This window comes from Schistocerca gregaria, chromosome 3 (assembly GCF_023897955.1).
Source record: "Schistocerca gregaria isolate iqSchGreg1 chromosome 3, iqSchGreg1.2, whole genome shotgun sequence".
NCBI lineage: Eukaryota > Metazoa > Arthropoda > Insecta > Orthoptera > Acrididae > Schistocerca > Schistocerca gregaria.
The window spans coordinates 874,929,457-874,945,092 of NC_064922.1; the positions used below are offsets into that span (position 1 = coordinate 874,929,457).

At 37.9% G+C, this 15,636-nt stretch overlaps 1 protein-coding gene across 1 annotated transcript in view; it reads right to left on the minus strand.

Moving 5' to 3' along the window:
- Positions 1 to 5,300: 5,300 nt before the first annotated feature.
- LOC126354955 (WD repeat-containing protein 3-like) overlaps positions 5,301 to 15,636 on the minus strand; it is a 117,532-nt gene continuing 107,196 nt past the window's right edge. Inside the window, exons 14-15 of the mRNA XM_050005037.1 lie at positions 6,649 to 6,874; positions 5,301 to 5,825 (exon numbers count right to left, since the gene is read on the minus strand). Of these exons, the coding sequence (XP_049860994.1) occupies positions 5,661 to 5,825; positions 6,649 to 6,874 (391 nt within the window). The 3' untranslated portion in view covers positions 5,301 to 5,660. The remainder of the gene's footprint in view (positions 5,826 to 6,648; positions 6,875 to 15,636) is intronic.

Sequence of the window (15,636 nt, forward strand, 5' to 3'; positions counted from 1 at the left end):
AACAGCCAAGCACAAATGGAAGGTGGATAATTTTTCACTGTTAAATGAAGAATAAAAGTGCAGTGACTAGGTTCTTGTCACAATCTCTTTGGAGTAATCTGCATAAGAATGGCAGTGGGAACGAAATAAACACAGGGTGGAAACTTGTCTGGGCAATCTAGAGTTCTCAGGAAAACTGAGTGGACTGAAAAAGTCAGGGAAATTCTGAAAGACTCTGGTGAGAGTTGATCTCACGTACTGGCAACAGAAATGTACTGAATTGTTATGCTACTAATCACTCTTGAGATTCTGCCTTGGAAGCAATTGCTGGTGTAACACAAGAAGTCATGGCATAGTATCTTGAATTGTTGTAATATTGGTTGCTTGACCACAGCTACATCCAGCATATTTGCCAACCTTGATAATCTTCATCATCAGCAGAGAGTTCTCAGGGAATCTGGTTCACTATGGCATGACTTTGAGTGAAACTGTGCATGAGAATTGGTCATCGTTTGTCCAAAGACGAATGTGGGGTTTCACAGAAAAGGGATATAAATCTGGGGCCATTATTGAACACACATCATAACTGCTACAGTTTGACATTTAGTTAACATAGGCTTCCATAGATGGCAAAGCTATGGGGCATCAATGCCTAGTACAGTAAGATTTGGTAATGGAGTGTGTGAGAGCTACGAAAAATCGTGTTGAATAAGGCTCAACATCAGAGTTGAAAACAAAATTTGCAGTGTTTGAGTGCCACTTGATACTAAGGTGGAAAGGGTTAGCCCATGAACAGTAAGCTGTGTGTGTTTCTAGGGACAGTTTATCATTCCCTGACCTTAAAACTCTGCATTTGTCTAACCAAGTAATAAATTAATCCAGAAAATTGTAATGCATGTCTCCTGCTTTATCTGTCTGAGGCTTCTGCATTCCTTTTTTTTATGCTGAATTCCTTTCACAGGTGTTTCAACATTGATTGTGCTCCACCTGGTCCTAATGAAATTTATAGATTTAGCTGTGCCTTCCCAGTTCTCTACAATATGAACTGGCCCCAACTCAACCAAGCAACTTTCAACATGATCACTGAACACTTGAGTAGCACTTTGCCTTTCTAGAAGATGAAGGCCACAGACTCCAGCAAAAGAAGCTTATCTAACACTATCATGGTTATCAAGATCTGGATAACAAAACATTTGCTTATGGTTCTTCAGATTTATCCGGTTGTTTCGTATGTATTCAAAAATAGGAACATTGGTATGCAGAAAAACACTGGTCTCTTACTACCTGTACGAGATGGATACACAAAATTGGCATGTGGTGGATTTGTAAAATGTGTAACAGATTTTCTGTTGATGGCATATCTACAACAAGTGAAGCAATCGGAAAGCCAACAGTTCCCACACCTACTAATGATGTCATCACTACATTAAATAAGTTTTCTACATTAAGTTTCTTCACAAGCAATACATGGGTTCCAAAAATGAAACTTCATCTTTCATGTGACTTAATATTAGGGTTACTTATATACATTGCAGCTAAGTTTCCTTAATAAATTTGTACGAGGCAGAACGTCAAAGCCTTATAATTGCAAAACTTGTAGCCATGTGGAGAAATACAGTACACCTCATGCTCGAAATTCAAGTAACAATGAACTAACTAAAAAAGAACAGATTTATTTATTTAATCGTATGGCTAGGGGCCCCCGTCGGGCAAGCTGTTTACTGGGTGCCGGTCTTTCAATTTGACGCCACTTCGGCAACCTGCAGTGATGAGGACAGCACAACACCCAGTCCCTGGGTGGGGAAAATTCCCAAACCCAGCCGGGAATCGAACCCGGGCCCAGAGGATTGACGTTATCACACTGACCATTCAGCCACTGGAGGCAGACAAAGAATATATAATAGTAACATTAAAAAACATGTAGTTACCTGTTTATAAAAGATGCTGGAACTGGTGGCCATGGGCACTCAGGCATCGCTGACTTTGCGTGATGATGCTACCAGCATCTCTAGTAATGTTCCGTTTAAGATTGTCTATTGTGCGAGTATTGTCAGTGTACACTTTGCTCTTTAGTGTGGATTGTAAGTAAAAACCACATGATGTTAAGTCCATGGACTTTGGGGCCTAGAGCCCTCTACTGACAAGTATGTCTTCAAGGAACACATTGGTGAAGTGGGCCATACTTTGGATGGACACATGAGCTATTGCTCAATCTTGTAGGAATACTGCATACAACTTCTCTGCATCTGTTAACTGTACATATAAAGAGTCAAAGATCTCTAAATTTATGTTTTGCAATTGAAAAATATGGGGGGAAATAATGTGCATTCTGGACAATGCACACCAAACATCTCTCTTCTGTGCGTGGAGAGATTCTTCATGCAGAATATGTGGATTGTCCTGTGACCAGTATAAGCAATTCTGGGAGTTTACATAACCTGACAAATGAAACCAGGCTTCATTTGACACAAAGTAAAGCAATGAGTTGAAGTAACCTTTAGTAATTGTTGTTAACAGCCAGTTGCAATAATGAACTCTTTTGTCCTTTTCCTCAAATTTCAAGTCTTGCAGCACACTCACATGATAGGCTTTTAATTCCATATCTTCTAGTACACGATGACACAATGTACGAGATACACCATCCTGCTGCAATAACCTCCTTATCGATATGTGGGGACTTTTGTAATGTCCAGGCAAATTCTGTTTACACTTTCAGGGGTCCTCACCATCTGTCACTCATTTCTCTGCACATTCAGAACGGATACAACAGTCCTCCATTTCTTGTACCAATTGTGAATTTGACTGGTTGTGGGGTGTTTATTACCAGAATACTACAGTTAAAGCCTTTCTTTACATTTCTTGATGGAACCTGTCTTTAGGCAACAGTCCACAATATCAATCCATTGTTCTAATGCAAGCTGCCCCATTTCTGTAACAACTCAACAATACGAGCTTCTCACCATAATTGATATACAAACACGCAGCTGCACTCAACTTTCCTACAAAATGCAGTGTAGCCAACTTTCATGACAGTGTTGCCACTTTACAAGCAATTAAACTAGAGATGATTAACTGGTACGTAAGGTATACTGGTTTTATGTGGGACACCATATAATAAACAATATAGAACAAAGAATAAAAAGCTCTAGATCAAATTTATGATGGGCCCTGAAGTGAAGAGGCAATGCAGTTTGTGACTTCAGGATGAAACAACCTTCTTCTATAACCAGTAATGCTTCAGGACGAGAGTGAATAACTAGCTTGCATAAATCACCCTCTCTGTCAGTAATTAAGTCTGCACATAACTCACAGATTTTAAACTTCAGTTACATTACTAACTTTGTTGGCAACAACCTCTTACACTCTTCATATACAATTTAACTCTGAGGTTTCTGCAAACTGTTGTACACACAATATCATGTGACATTTTCTTAAAGTTAAAAACAGGAACATTACATAATATTTTTTCACAACTTTACTCCACAGTTCATTCACTATTAAATTTTCATCTTTTCTCACAAATCCGTTATGATCTTGAAAACTGTTTGTTTCCGTATGTGCTAAAGCTGTTTCACTGCTTTTGGATATAGTTGTTCTGAAAGCATCTGCTTCCGGCTGAGAGTGAATCTGTGGAATATGTGGTTCTACGGCTGGATCATTTTGTATAAATTCCACAGTATTTCCTCAAACTACTAGACATCATCCAATGGTTTCTGCTGGCAAGTAGAAGACTGCCAGTGATGATGACACTAGCAGTGTTCACACCACTAGTGCTCTTCTTATGAAGGCCACATCTGAAAGTCAAGCGTGCACTATGGAGTTGCTTTTGGGAAGATTTTTGTTCTGTTGTTGGAGTGTGATTTGTTTCACAGACAGTACAAAGGCCAGCAGGAATGACTTTCATGTCGTCATACTTAAAACTGTACTGTTCTCAGTTGGATGATGAAAGCTCTACACAGAGATAAATGTCACTATTTGTTAACTTGCAGTATACAGAGTGCCTGAGCCACCCCTCTGATTTACATTCAAATAAAAATGTCGAAAAATGACCATTTAATTCTGTCTCCACCTCAACTGTGTACATGATATTAGGAAGCACACCATCAATTCAAATGCTGCAGTAGAGGTTCAATGCTTTATGATTAGGTCATTAACATGTTGTCAATTAAGGATTGGGGCAGGTGAAATGGAGTTTATTCTGAGGCACATTCCTCTATATGTCCTTTTGGAGAGAAAGGAAAACCCCTGACAATTATGACAGTCATTTCCCGAACTTTACTCTCATATAAATATCAGTGTCTCACAGTAGGCAGGTAATTCAGACACAGGCTCGGCTTACATTTCCACTTGTGCTGTAATATTCTCTTTTGATACCCAGAATGAGATTTTCACTCTGCAATGGAGTGTGCACTGATATGAAACTTCCTGGCAGATTAAATCTGGTGTCAGACCAAGACTTGGGACCTTTGCCTTTCGCAGGCAAGTGCTCTACCAACTGAGCTACCCAAGTACGACTCACGGCCCATCCTCACAGCTCTAATTCCGCCAGTACCTCGTCTCCTACCTTACAAACTTCACAGAAGCTCTCCTGCATACCTTGCAGAACTAGCACTCCTGGAAGAAAGGATCGTGAGTCATGCTTGGGTAGCTCAATTGGTAGAGCGCTTGCCCTGCAAAAGGCAAAGGTCCCGAGTTTGAGTCTTGGTCTAGCACACCGTTTTAATCCGCCAGAAAGTTTAATACACACACTCCACTGCAGAGTGAAAATCTCATTCTGCAAACGTCCCCTAGGCTGTGGCTAAGCCATGTCTCTGCAATATCCTTTCAACCAGGAGTGCTAGTTCTGCAACGTACGCATGAGAGCTTCGGTGAAGGTTTGAAGGTAGGAGATGAGGTACTGGTGGAATTATGGCTGTGAAGACGGGTTGTGAGTCATGCTTGGGTAGCTCAGTTGGTAGAGCACTTGGCCGCGAAAGGCAAGGGTCCTGAGTTCGAGTCTAAGTCTGGCATACAGTTTTAATCTGCCAGGAAGTTGCTTCTCTTTTGATGTCAAGGATTATGACAAAGGTGGAATGTTTTTGTCTTTAAGTATATTGCACAACCGAGAGTTGACACAGCAGTAGCACACCTCCTCCATTTAGTCTTGAGCTGGATTCCTTTCAGTGAAAATTGTTATCTAGCTTGTATATCAATGACACATTTTTTTTGTTTCTAGAGGTCTGAAGATGACCAACTGTCAAAACTACAACTTACAACCATAAGCGACGTTTATAATTTTCATCAACTGGACATTGACCTTTCTGAGAAAAGTGTATAAGATGTATTGTTTCACTTTTTAATAGATAAATAAAGTTTTGAAGATAACAGACATACTACAACTCCAAATACACTTTATAACAATGAGACAGAATTAGAAAAATTGCTAAGATGATCCACAGTTGTTAAAATTAATATACACTTTACAGGCACAATGATTTCAATAATTTTACCTTACTCAGTAAGACATTACCAGCAGAATAATACACTTCTGGAACTGGCACCAAAGAAATAGTGCCAAACCAGCATTTGGTAATACTTGAGTTTAAGGTAAGAATACATTTCTGATGGTGAAAAATCTTTTCTCTGTACAATATGCACAATAGTTCAATCATTAAATACACGCATTTCATATGAAAAGTAGTCTACATTGTGAGTAGAGCCCTTTTAGCAACTCTCTCTCTTTTCCTTCTCTGCTTGTCTCTATTCCTCTTCTCCACTGTCGCATCAAGAAACAACTGTACACTCTGCTTAGCCTCAAGCTCTCTCTGCAGAAACTGAAGGCCATGTAAGTTGTAACCAACCACATCCTGGAAAAAAAAATAATTATAATTCTTAGAACTACCAAGAGTAAAAGGATATGATCAAGGAATAAAGGTTTTTCAGAAGAAAGGGGAACAGATGTGTGAGAGGGCAGTTTACAACAAAGCTGATGGCCAAAAACAAGACTTCACAGAAGGAATCATGAACTAAACTGTAAATGTGTAATGAGTGTGTTATGGCAACATGAATATGTAGGAAATGGGCACGCAAAAGGGATAAGATTCCTCCAAACCAATAATAAAACACATTTGCTTAAGTTTTCTTCAATCAAATTACAGATGATATATTATGCGCTTTCTTAATGATACAACATACAGAAACAGAATAGAGCTGCAAACCTAAATCTGCCACCATATGATGAATATATATTAAAAACAAAGATTCCAAGACTTACCAAGCGGGAAAGCGCCGGCAGACAGGCACATGAACAAAACACACAAACACACACACAGAATTACTAGCTTTCGCAACCAAAGGTTGCTTCTTCAGGAAGGAGAGGGAAAGACAAAAGGATGTGGGGAAACCCACATCCTTTCGTCTTTCCCTCTCCTTCCTGAAGAAGCAACCATCGGTTGTGAAAGCTAGTAATTCTGTGTGTGTGTTTGTGTGTTTTGTTAAACCCACATCCTTTCGTCTTTCCCTCTCCTTCCTGAAGAAGCAACCATCGGTTGCGAAAGCTAGTAATTCTGTGTGTGTGTTTGTGTGTTTTGTTCATGTGCCTGTCTGCCGGCGCTTTCCCGCTTGGTAAGTCTTGGAATCTTTGTTTTTAATATATTTTTCCCATGTGGAAGTTTCTTTCTATATACTTACCCGTAGTTCATTCAATCTTCGAAATGTTATCTCCTGCAGCTGCTTAAGAACAGGAAGCAGATTCCGATTGCTTACAATAGGTCCATGATGCATCCTCACAAGAAATATTGAAACACGGCTTGCAAGTTCAGTCCCGTAACTGCTGTATTTCAGTAGGCGTGGCAGAAGTGTCAGCAGTTCGCAGACTGAAGGAAATGGAAGCAGTAGCAAGGCCTCCTCTAGTTCACTGAGGACAAACAGGAACAGTATTTAATATTCCTTTAAATATGATCAAGAAAGAGCCATTCCCATTTTTACAATATTCTGATTTAAGAACTACTAATGCACTGTTAAGCCTTTGCATTTCCCTTTTCTGGTTTTCTAGCTTCCCTACTGTGGGTTAGCACACTGGACTCGCATTTGGGAGGACAATGATTCAACCCCGTATCCAGCCATCCTGATTTCAGATTTCTGTGATTTCTGTAAACTGCTTCAGGCAAATGCCAGGATGGTTCCTTTGACAGGGTACAGCTGATTTTCTTCCTCATTGGTCCCTAATTGAAGCTTGTGCCCCACCTCTAATGATCTCATTGTCGATGGGATGTTAAACACTAATCTCCTCCTCCTCCTCCTCCTACAGGGTGAGAGGGTGGGGATCAGTGAAGTGAGATGGAAAGAAGATACGGATTTCTGGTCCGATGGATATAAAGTAATGGTATAACAGAAGTAGGATTTGTTCCATACAGAAAGGTAGGTCAGAGAGTGGGTGATTTTTAATAATCCAGTAATAGAATTATACTTCTTAGAATTGAGAGCAGTGCAACATCAACAATAAAAATTCAGGTATACATGATGAAGGCACAAGCAAAAGATCAAGGGCTGGAGAGAGCTTACAATAGCTTTCAACAGGTAACTCAATATGTACAAGGAGATGATAATCTAGTATTTATTATGGATTGTAACACTAGAGGAAGAAACACAAGATGGTGTTACAGGAAAATATGGGCTCAATAGAAGTAATATGAGAAGAGAATGACTATTTGAGTTCTGCAATACATTTCAGCTAGTAACAGCGAATTCACAGTTCAAAAATCACAAGAGGAGTTATACTTACAAACAGCTTGAGGACACTGGAAGATATCAGACAGAGATCACAAAAACAAGATACTGGATTCTAAGGCTTATCCAAGAACAGAGATAGACTCACACCACAGTTTAGAGTAAGCTGAAGTTTAAGAAAACTAGCAGAAAGAATCAACATGGAAAGAAGTGGAATATGGAAATACTGACAAATGATGTTGTGCATTTGAAATCTTTTGGACTGTAGATACTGCAGTAATCAATACTTCAGAAGGCAGTTCAGTGGAAGAGGAATGGACATTTCTACAAAGGGCAATCACAGAAGTGTATGTACAAGGAAGATAAATGTGAAGAAACTGTAGGTAACTGAAGAAATAATTCAATTGACCAATGAAAGCTGAAAGTACAAAACTTCTCAGGAAAAGACAGGAATACTACAGTATAAGTATGGTAGGAACAACCAAATGAAAACAATTGATTCTGTCAGTTTTTGGAAACCAACAGATTCATTTGGTTGTAGTTGTACATAATGGCTGAATTATTTTTTTCATTCTTTTCAGTGAAAATAGTCTATGGGAACAAACAAATGAAAATGATTGACTCAGTTTGTCATAGTTTCGAATATTGACTGAATTACTCATCTTCCTTTGCTAGTGAAATCAATCTGTAAGTTTTCCATCAGCTAAACGGCATATTCATTCTTTCAACTGAAGTATTATTTAGTATTTTAATTGAGTGAGCTATCCACTACGCTTCTCAGTGAAAAGATTATTTTCATCATTTAAAAATGATACATCATTTGAATCTAGTACTTGACCACTTATTCAGCCATTTATCAATGTGGAAGATAAAAATATTGTGCAAGAAATTACGTTACTTGCGTGTATGTACAAATCATATCCATGCACACAAACCAGTTTATATTTTATAGATTTTGAAAATATTACTCAGACATGAAGTAGTACTATTCATATTCACACACTGATACTTCAGTTACACAGTTACGCCTTCCTCTAGCCATCACTGCAAGCAGTCTGCAACCACCTTTGTGCCCTCCTGGACCACTGGGAGAGACAACCGAGTGTCACCTGATTCTTGATGAATTAAGGTCTATGTGAAAACATTTGATTGTTTTGGCACTGTTAAATTACTATTGGTGACAGCATCTGTTATCGCCTGTCATCAGTGTTATTCTCATTATGATATTTACTTTTGACCAATTACCAATAAGTAACTTTTAGTTCAGTTGTCCATCCATATTTATGAATAGATGTTTACTTAACAATGAACTCTGCATCCACGGTAGATATTGCAATCATTAATACTACAGAAGGCAGTTTAGTGGAAGAAGAGTGGACGTCTCTAAAAAGGGTGATCACAGAAGTTGGATGGATAAATTGTAAGTGCAAGGAAGGTAAATGCACTACATAGGTCAGGAATCCACTACACGCAGGGGCAGTTTTTTGGTTAGGGGGTCTTGAGTAAACACAAGAAGGGCTTCAGTCTCAAAGTGTGCAGGTCAAACACAGGAAGAACAAAGATCCAGGAACCGTCGGCATAACAGTTACAAAATGTCATAGCTGAGTTGGAAAAGTACCAGAGGTCCAAGCGCTAATAGAAAGCACTAATGCTCAAATCGTTATAGGCACTGAAATTTGGCTAAAGCTGAGGTAAGTTCAATCAAAATTTTTGCGAAGGAGCTAACAGTGTTCAAAAAGGATAGACTAAACACACAGTTGGCGGTGATGTTTTTGTTGCTATTAGAAGTAGTTTCTCTTGTAGTGAAATTGGAAGTAGATACTTCTGTGAGTTAGTGTGGGTAGAGGTCATCCTTGGTAATCGGAATAAAATAATAATTGTATCCTTTTACCAACCTCCCAACTCAGATGCCATAACTGCTGAAAGGTTCAAAGAAAACTTGAGTCTAATTCCAAACACATACCCAATTCATAATATTATAATTGGTGGTGACTTCAATTTACCCTCAATATGTTGGCGGAAATACATGTTCAAATCTGGTGGTATGGATAAAATATTGTCTGAAATTGTGCTAACTATATTCTCTGAAAATTATTTTGAGCAATTAGTTCATAAGCCCACTTGAATAGCAAACAGCTGTGAAAACACACTTGACCCTCCTAGCAACAAGTAATCCCGAGCTAATAAAGAGCATCAAAATGGATACAGGAATTAGTGAACACAGGGTTGTCGTAGTGAGACTGAATGTTGTAACTCCCAAAATCTTCTGCAAATACATGAAAATTATACCTATTCAAAACAAAGTATATAAAAATTCACTTGACGCCTTCCTTCTAAATCAACAATGTAAAAGTGCAGAGCACATGTGACTTGAATTCAAAGAAATAATATCAACAGCAAATCAGAGATTTATACCAAATAAATTAATAAATGAGAGAGCCAATGCCCCTGGTACACAAAATGGGTCAGAACACTGTTGTAGAAATAACAAAAGAAGCACCCCAAATTTAAACGAACACAAAATCTCCAAGATTGGTGATCTACAGAAGATTGCAATTTAGCGTGGACATCCATGCGAGATGCTTATAACATTTTCCGCGAAATACTTATAATAGTTACCACAACAAAACTTTGTCTTGAAACCTGGAAGAAAGTAAAAGAAATTCTGGTTGTATGTAAAGTATGCTAGCAGCAAGACACAATCAACGTCTTCTCTGTGCGACAGCAATGGAAATACTGTCCATGACAGTGCTGCTAAAGCAGAGTTACTGAACACAACCTTCTGAAATTTCTCCATCAAAGAAGACAAAGTAAATAATCCAGAATTCAAATCAAGAGCAGATGCCAACGTGAAGAAGTTAGAAGTTGATATCCTTGGAGTAGTGAAGTAACTAAAATCACTCAATAAAAGCAAGTCTTCTGGTCCAGACTGCATATCAATTAGTTTCCTTTCAGAATGTGCTGATGCAATAGCTCCACAGCTCTGTGCCCAAAGACTGGAAAGTTGCACAGGTCATGCCAATATTCAAGAAAGGGTGTAGGGGTAATCCACTAAATTACAGGCCCCTATCATTAATGTTAATACACAGCAGGATTCTCGAACACATACTATGTTTAAAAATTATGAATTACCTCAAAGAGAACCGTCTATTGACATACAGTCAACATGGATTTAGAAAACATCATTCTTGTGAAACACAACTAGCTCTTTATTCATACAGTGTGTTGAGTGCTTCTGAAAAGGGATTTCAAATTGATTCTGTATTTTTAGACTTCCAGAGGGCTTTTGACGCTACCTCACTAGCACCTTGTAGTCAAATTGCCTGCTTATGGAATATCATCTCAATTATGCAACTTGATTTGTGACTTCCTGTTGGAGAGGTCACTATTATTAGTAACTGACAGAAAGTCAGAGTAAAACAGAAATATTTTTGGCATTCCCCAAGGTACTGTTATAGGCCCTCTGCTGTTCCTTATGTATATAAGTGATTTAAGAGGCAACCTGAGTATTGTCTTAGGTTGTTTGCAGATGATGCTGTTGTTTACCATCTAGTGAAGTCAAGAGAAGATCAAAACAAATTGCAAAATGATTTAGAAAAGATATCTGTATGGTGCAAAAATTGCCAACTGACCCTAAGTAAAAAGATCCTACAAGAATGGGGCCTAAAGACGACTGAAGAGAATCATTTAACATGACAGAAGCGCAACCCTTCCGCATATTGCTGCAGATTTCAATGATGGGCCATCAACAAGTGTCAGCGTGCGAATCATTCAACGAAACGTCATCGACATGGGCTTTCTGAGCCGAAGGCCCACTCATGTACTCTTGATGACTGCAAAACAAAGCTTTACGTCTTGCCTGGGACTGTCAACACTGACATTGGACTGTTGATGACTGTAAACATGTTGCCTGGTCGGAGGAGTCTAATTTCAAATCGTATCAAGGGGATGGACGTGTAAGGGTATGGAGATGACCTCATGAATCAATAAGAATAAGAATCTTTATTAGCTGTTCAGTATTTTCTTGTACAATGGGCTTCGTCAATAAGTTCAATTACAGTATAAAGATGGTTATATTCTCATAACAATGTATATATAAATCATATGAAAGTTATTGTAGTACAACAGCACACATTTGGAATTTTATATATTGTTAATTTTACAATAAAAAGGAAAACATTATACAGGTTTATATTAAGCAGTAAGTATTCATGTTGATGACACTATGTCATTATCCTAAGCTATTGATACAAATTTAGGTACTACTACAGGCAGAGGTACCTTTCTCTATGTTAAAACAGCAACTCTGCCATTTTACAACGTCTAAATTCATCAACTGAGTAAAATGCTTTACCTTTGAGCCACTGACCCAATGTTGTCTTAAATTTACTTTTAGATACTGTCTGTACAATTTTAGGGAGCATATTAAACAGTTCGAGGCCTACATATTTATAACTATTATGTATCTTAGACAGTCTAGAGTATGACAGATCAATTGTGTGGTTTCATCTTGTATTGTGTGTGTGGACAGATGACCTAAGGGGATATTGAGCTATGTTTTCTTTTACGTGTAGTAAGCAATAATAGATGTACAAACAAGGAACTGTCATGATGTTAAGTTTTTTGAAATGTTCCCTGCATGTATCTCTAGGAGATAAACCCACTATACACCGAAGAGCTTTTTTTTGCCATCTGAAAATTGATATTGAATTGGGAGAATTTCCCCAGAGCAGAATACCATATGAAACATGGGGGTGGATATAAGCAAAATATGAATGCAGCAATAAGTTTTGGCTGATGTTACTCCTAAGCTTATAAAGTAGGAACATATTACGTGCAAGTTTAGAACAAACGTATGTGATATGTTTATCCCAGCTAAGTTTCTGGTCAATCATCATTCCTAGCAGTTTAACGGACTTATTTTCTTTGTTTGATACCTTCAAATTAAAGAATATTTCCTCAGTTTTTGTTTCATTTATGAATAGGGAGTTTACAATAAACCAAAGACCCGATTTTTCAAATATTATATTATTTTTTTTCGCACAGATTCACAAGTCTGTCCTGAACTGATGAAAGTTGTATCGTCTGCATAGAGGACTGTTTTACAGGGTAAATACTGTGGCATATCATTAACATACACTACAAACAGGAAGGGCCCAAGTATGGAGCCCTGTGGCACACCTCTTTTTATTGTTTGTGGGTTTGACAGCTGCCCATTTACACTAACAAATTGTACTCTGTTGCTTAAGTGAAATTCTAATAATTTCAGGGTGTCCTCTTCCATGCCATAGTGTCTTAATTTCATGATCAAAGTACTATGAGATACAGTGTCAAATGCTTTACTCAGGTCTAGGAGAGTAGCAAAGGAGATTAATTTATTTTCAAAGCCATCATATATATCACTAACAATATTTTCAACTGCTTTAACTGTGGATAGTTTAGACCTGAATCCATACTGTGAGTTACTTAACAAGTTATTCCTCTCAAAATAGTGATTCATTTGTTGGTGAACACAGTCTTCGATTATTTTGAATATTATTGGGATTAATGAGATAGGGCAATAGTTACTTGGATTTGATTTATCTTCTTTCTTAAATATGGGAATAGTTACTGCTATTTTCAAACACTCGGGGAAAATCCCTTGCCTTAATATACGGTTAATAAGAGTGGTTAGAGGGGGCAGAAGATCACTTGATATCTTCTTTATGACAAAGTTTGACAGACCATAGAAGTCCTCTGCTCTGGAACTACTTAGTTTGCCTATTGCTTTGCTAACATCATTTTCAGTTACTGTTGCTCAGCAGAATTTATGGACTACATACTTATTTGAACCTAAAAGAGTTTTAGCATCAAGCATGGTGTTGAGGGGAGACAAATCTTGTTGTAAACTGAAGTTAACAAAGTGTGAGTTTAAGATATCTGGGGCTATGGGTATAGCTAGTTGAGTTGTTGGTCTATTTATTTCACTTTTGATTACTTCCCAGGCAGCTTTACAGCTGTTTCTGGATTTAAGAATATAGTTATCATTCGCCCTACGTTTTGCCAAACTTATTTCAGATCTATAAATTCGTCTTATTCTAATGTACATCTCTTTGTACTCGTTGCTGTTATGAGATCTGTCCTTACACATAAGAAGCATGAACCTGATGCTGCTGAGGTATGGTGTAAACCAATTGCTTAGTCTCAGTGGTTTATGAGTTAGGTTATTATTCTGTCTTTTTACTAATCTGGGACAACACTCCTTAAATATTCTTGCAATTTCCTCTATAAATAATTTGCTTGTGTTATTCACACACATATCTTTGTATAAGATGTCATTCCAGTTAACTGACCTTAATCTAGTTCTAAACTCTCTTATGTTGCATTCATTCATAGGTCTAACAGTTTTTTGTTGTTCATCTGGAATGCTGACTGGAACTGTAATCCATAGGCTATCATGGTCTGCTAGGCCTAACTTGACTACTACAATTTCAACATTATTTTCATGGATACTACTTATTATATTGTCTAAGCATGCATTATATCTGGTAGGCTTATCATTTATACAATAGCAATCAAAAGCTCTTAGGCTATCCAAGAATTCCAATATGATATGACTCTGTACCCTGATATCCATATTAATATCACCAAAAATTAAGATTCTTTGGTATTTATATTTAGGGTTAGTTAGTTAGACTAACAGTTTTTTTTAATTTACCATAAATTCATATTCACTAGGAGATGGTGTGCGATATACAGATGCAACAATAATATTATGTTTAGGTATATGTACAACTGCAGCCTCAAAGATGGTGTCTATACACAGGTCTGTGACATCAATAGTAAAGTATTGTAGATTTAGTCCATTCTTAATATATATTGCAACACCCCCATGTCCAATTGCTGATCTGCAGTAACTACTAGCTAAGGAGTAACCAAATGGAATGTTGAGGTCAATTTCTGATGAATATAGTCAGTGCTCATTTACACTAAGTATACCACAGTTGGAAGTTTCTAACCAGTACTGCAATTCTTCCAACTTCTTTCTTAAAGACTGTATATTAAATAAAATAGAAAGAAACTTCCACACAGGAAAAATATATTAAAAACAAAGATTCCAAGACTTACCAAGCGGGAAAGCGCTGGTAGACAGGCACAATAAAATAACATACAAACACACACACAAAATTTCTAGCTTTCGCAACCAATGGTTGCTTCTTCAGGAAAGAGGGAAGGAGAGGGAAAGACGAAAGGATGTGGGTTTTAAGGGAGAGGGTAAGGAGTCATTCCAATCCCAGTCTTTCCGCTCCCGGGATTGTAATGACTCCTTACCCTCTCCCTTAAAACCCACATCTTTTCGTCTTTCCCTCTCCTTCCCTCTTTCCTGGAGAAGCAACCTTTGGTTGCGAAAGCTAGAAATTTTGTGTGTGTGTTTGTGTGTTATTTTATTGTGTCTGTCTACTGGCGCTTTCCCGCTTGGTAAGACTGTTATTAATATATTTAAGAAAAGAAGACTATTTTTGCTAACACTGGGCAGATGAGGGTTCAGATTGCCTTCTTTAGGGCACTTCTATACAGCTGATATCTTGAGTTATTTGTAAGTCTACTGTTGGTAGCCAGGCCCTATTTTGACAATGTTAGGATACATCTAGTTTCCTGGACTCAGAGTGAATGGTTTGAAGGTTATTTTGATCCTGCTGGAGCATATCTGTTAATATTTCGCCAGGCAGACCAGCAGGCTTTACAGGTTTCCCTGGTCCAGCAGTATTACTGTAAAGGTGGCCATTTCTTTAATCACAGTTTTGGTAATCAGTTTCGAGATTAATCTTCTTCCTTGGTTGTTGAGGTGGAAGCCTTGTCGTGTATAGCACTCCCTGTCAAACTCGCTAGCTTTAATGATTGTGGTATTTTTGAATTTCGAACACAGGTGATATAGCTGTTTGTTTATGTCCAATACTCCGCAATTTACGC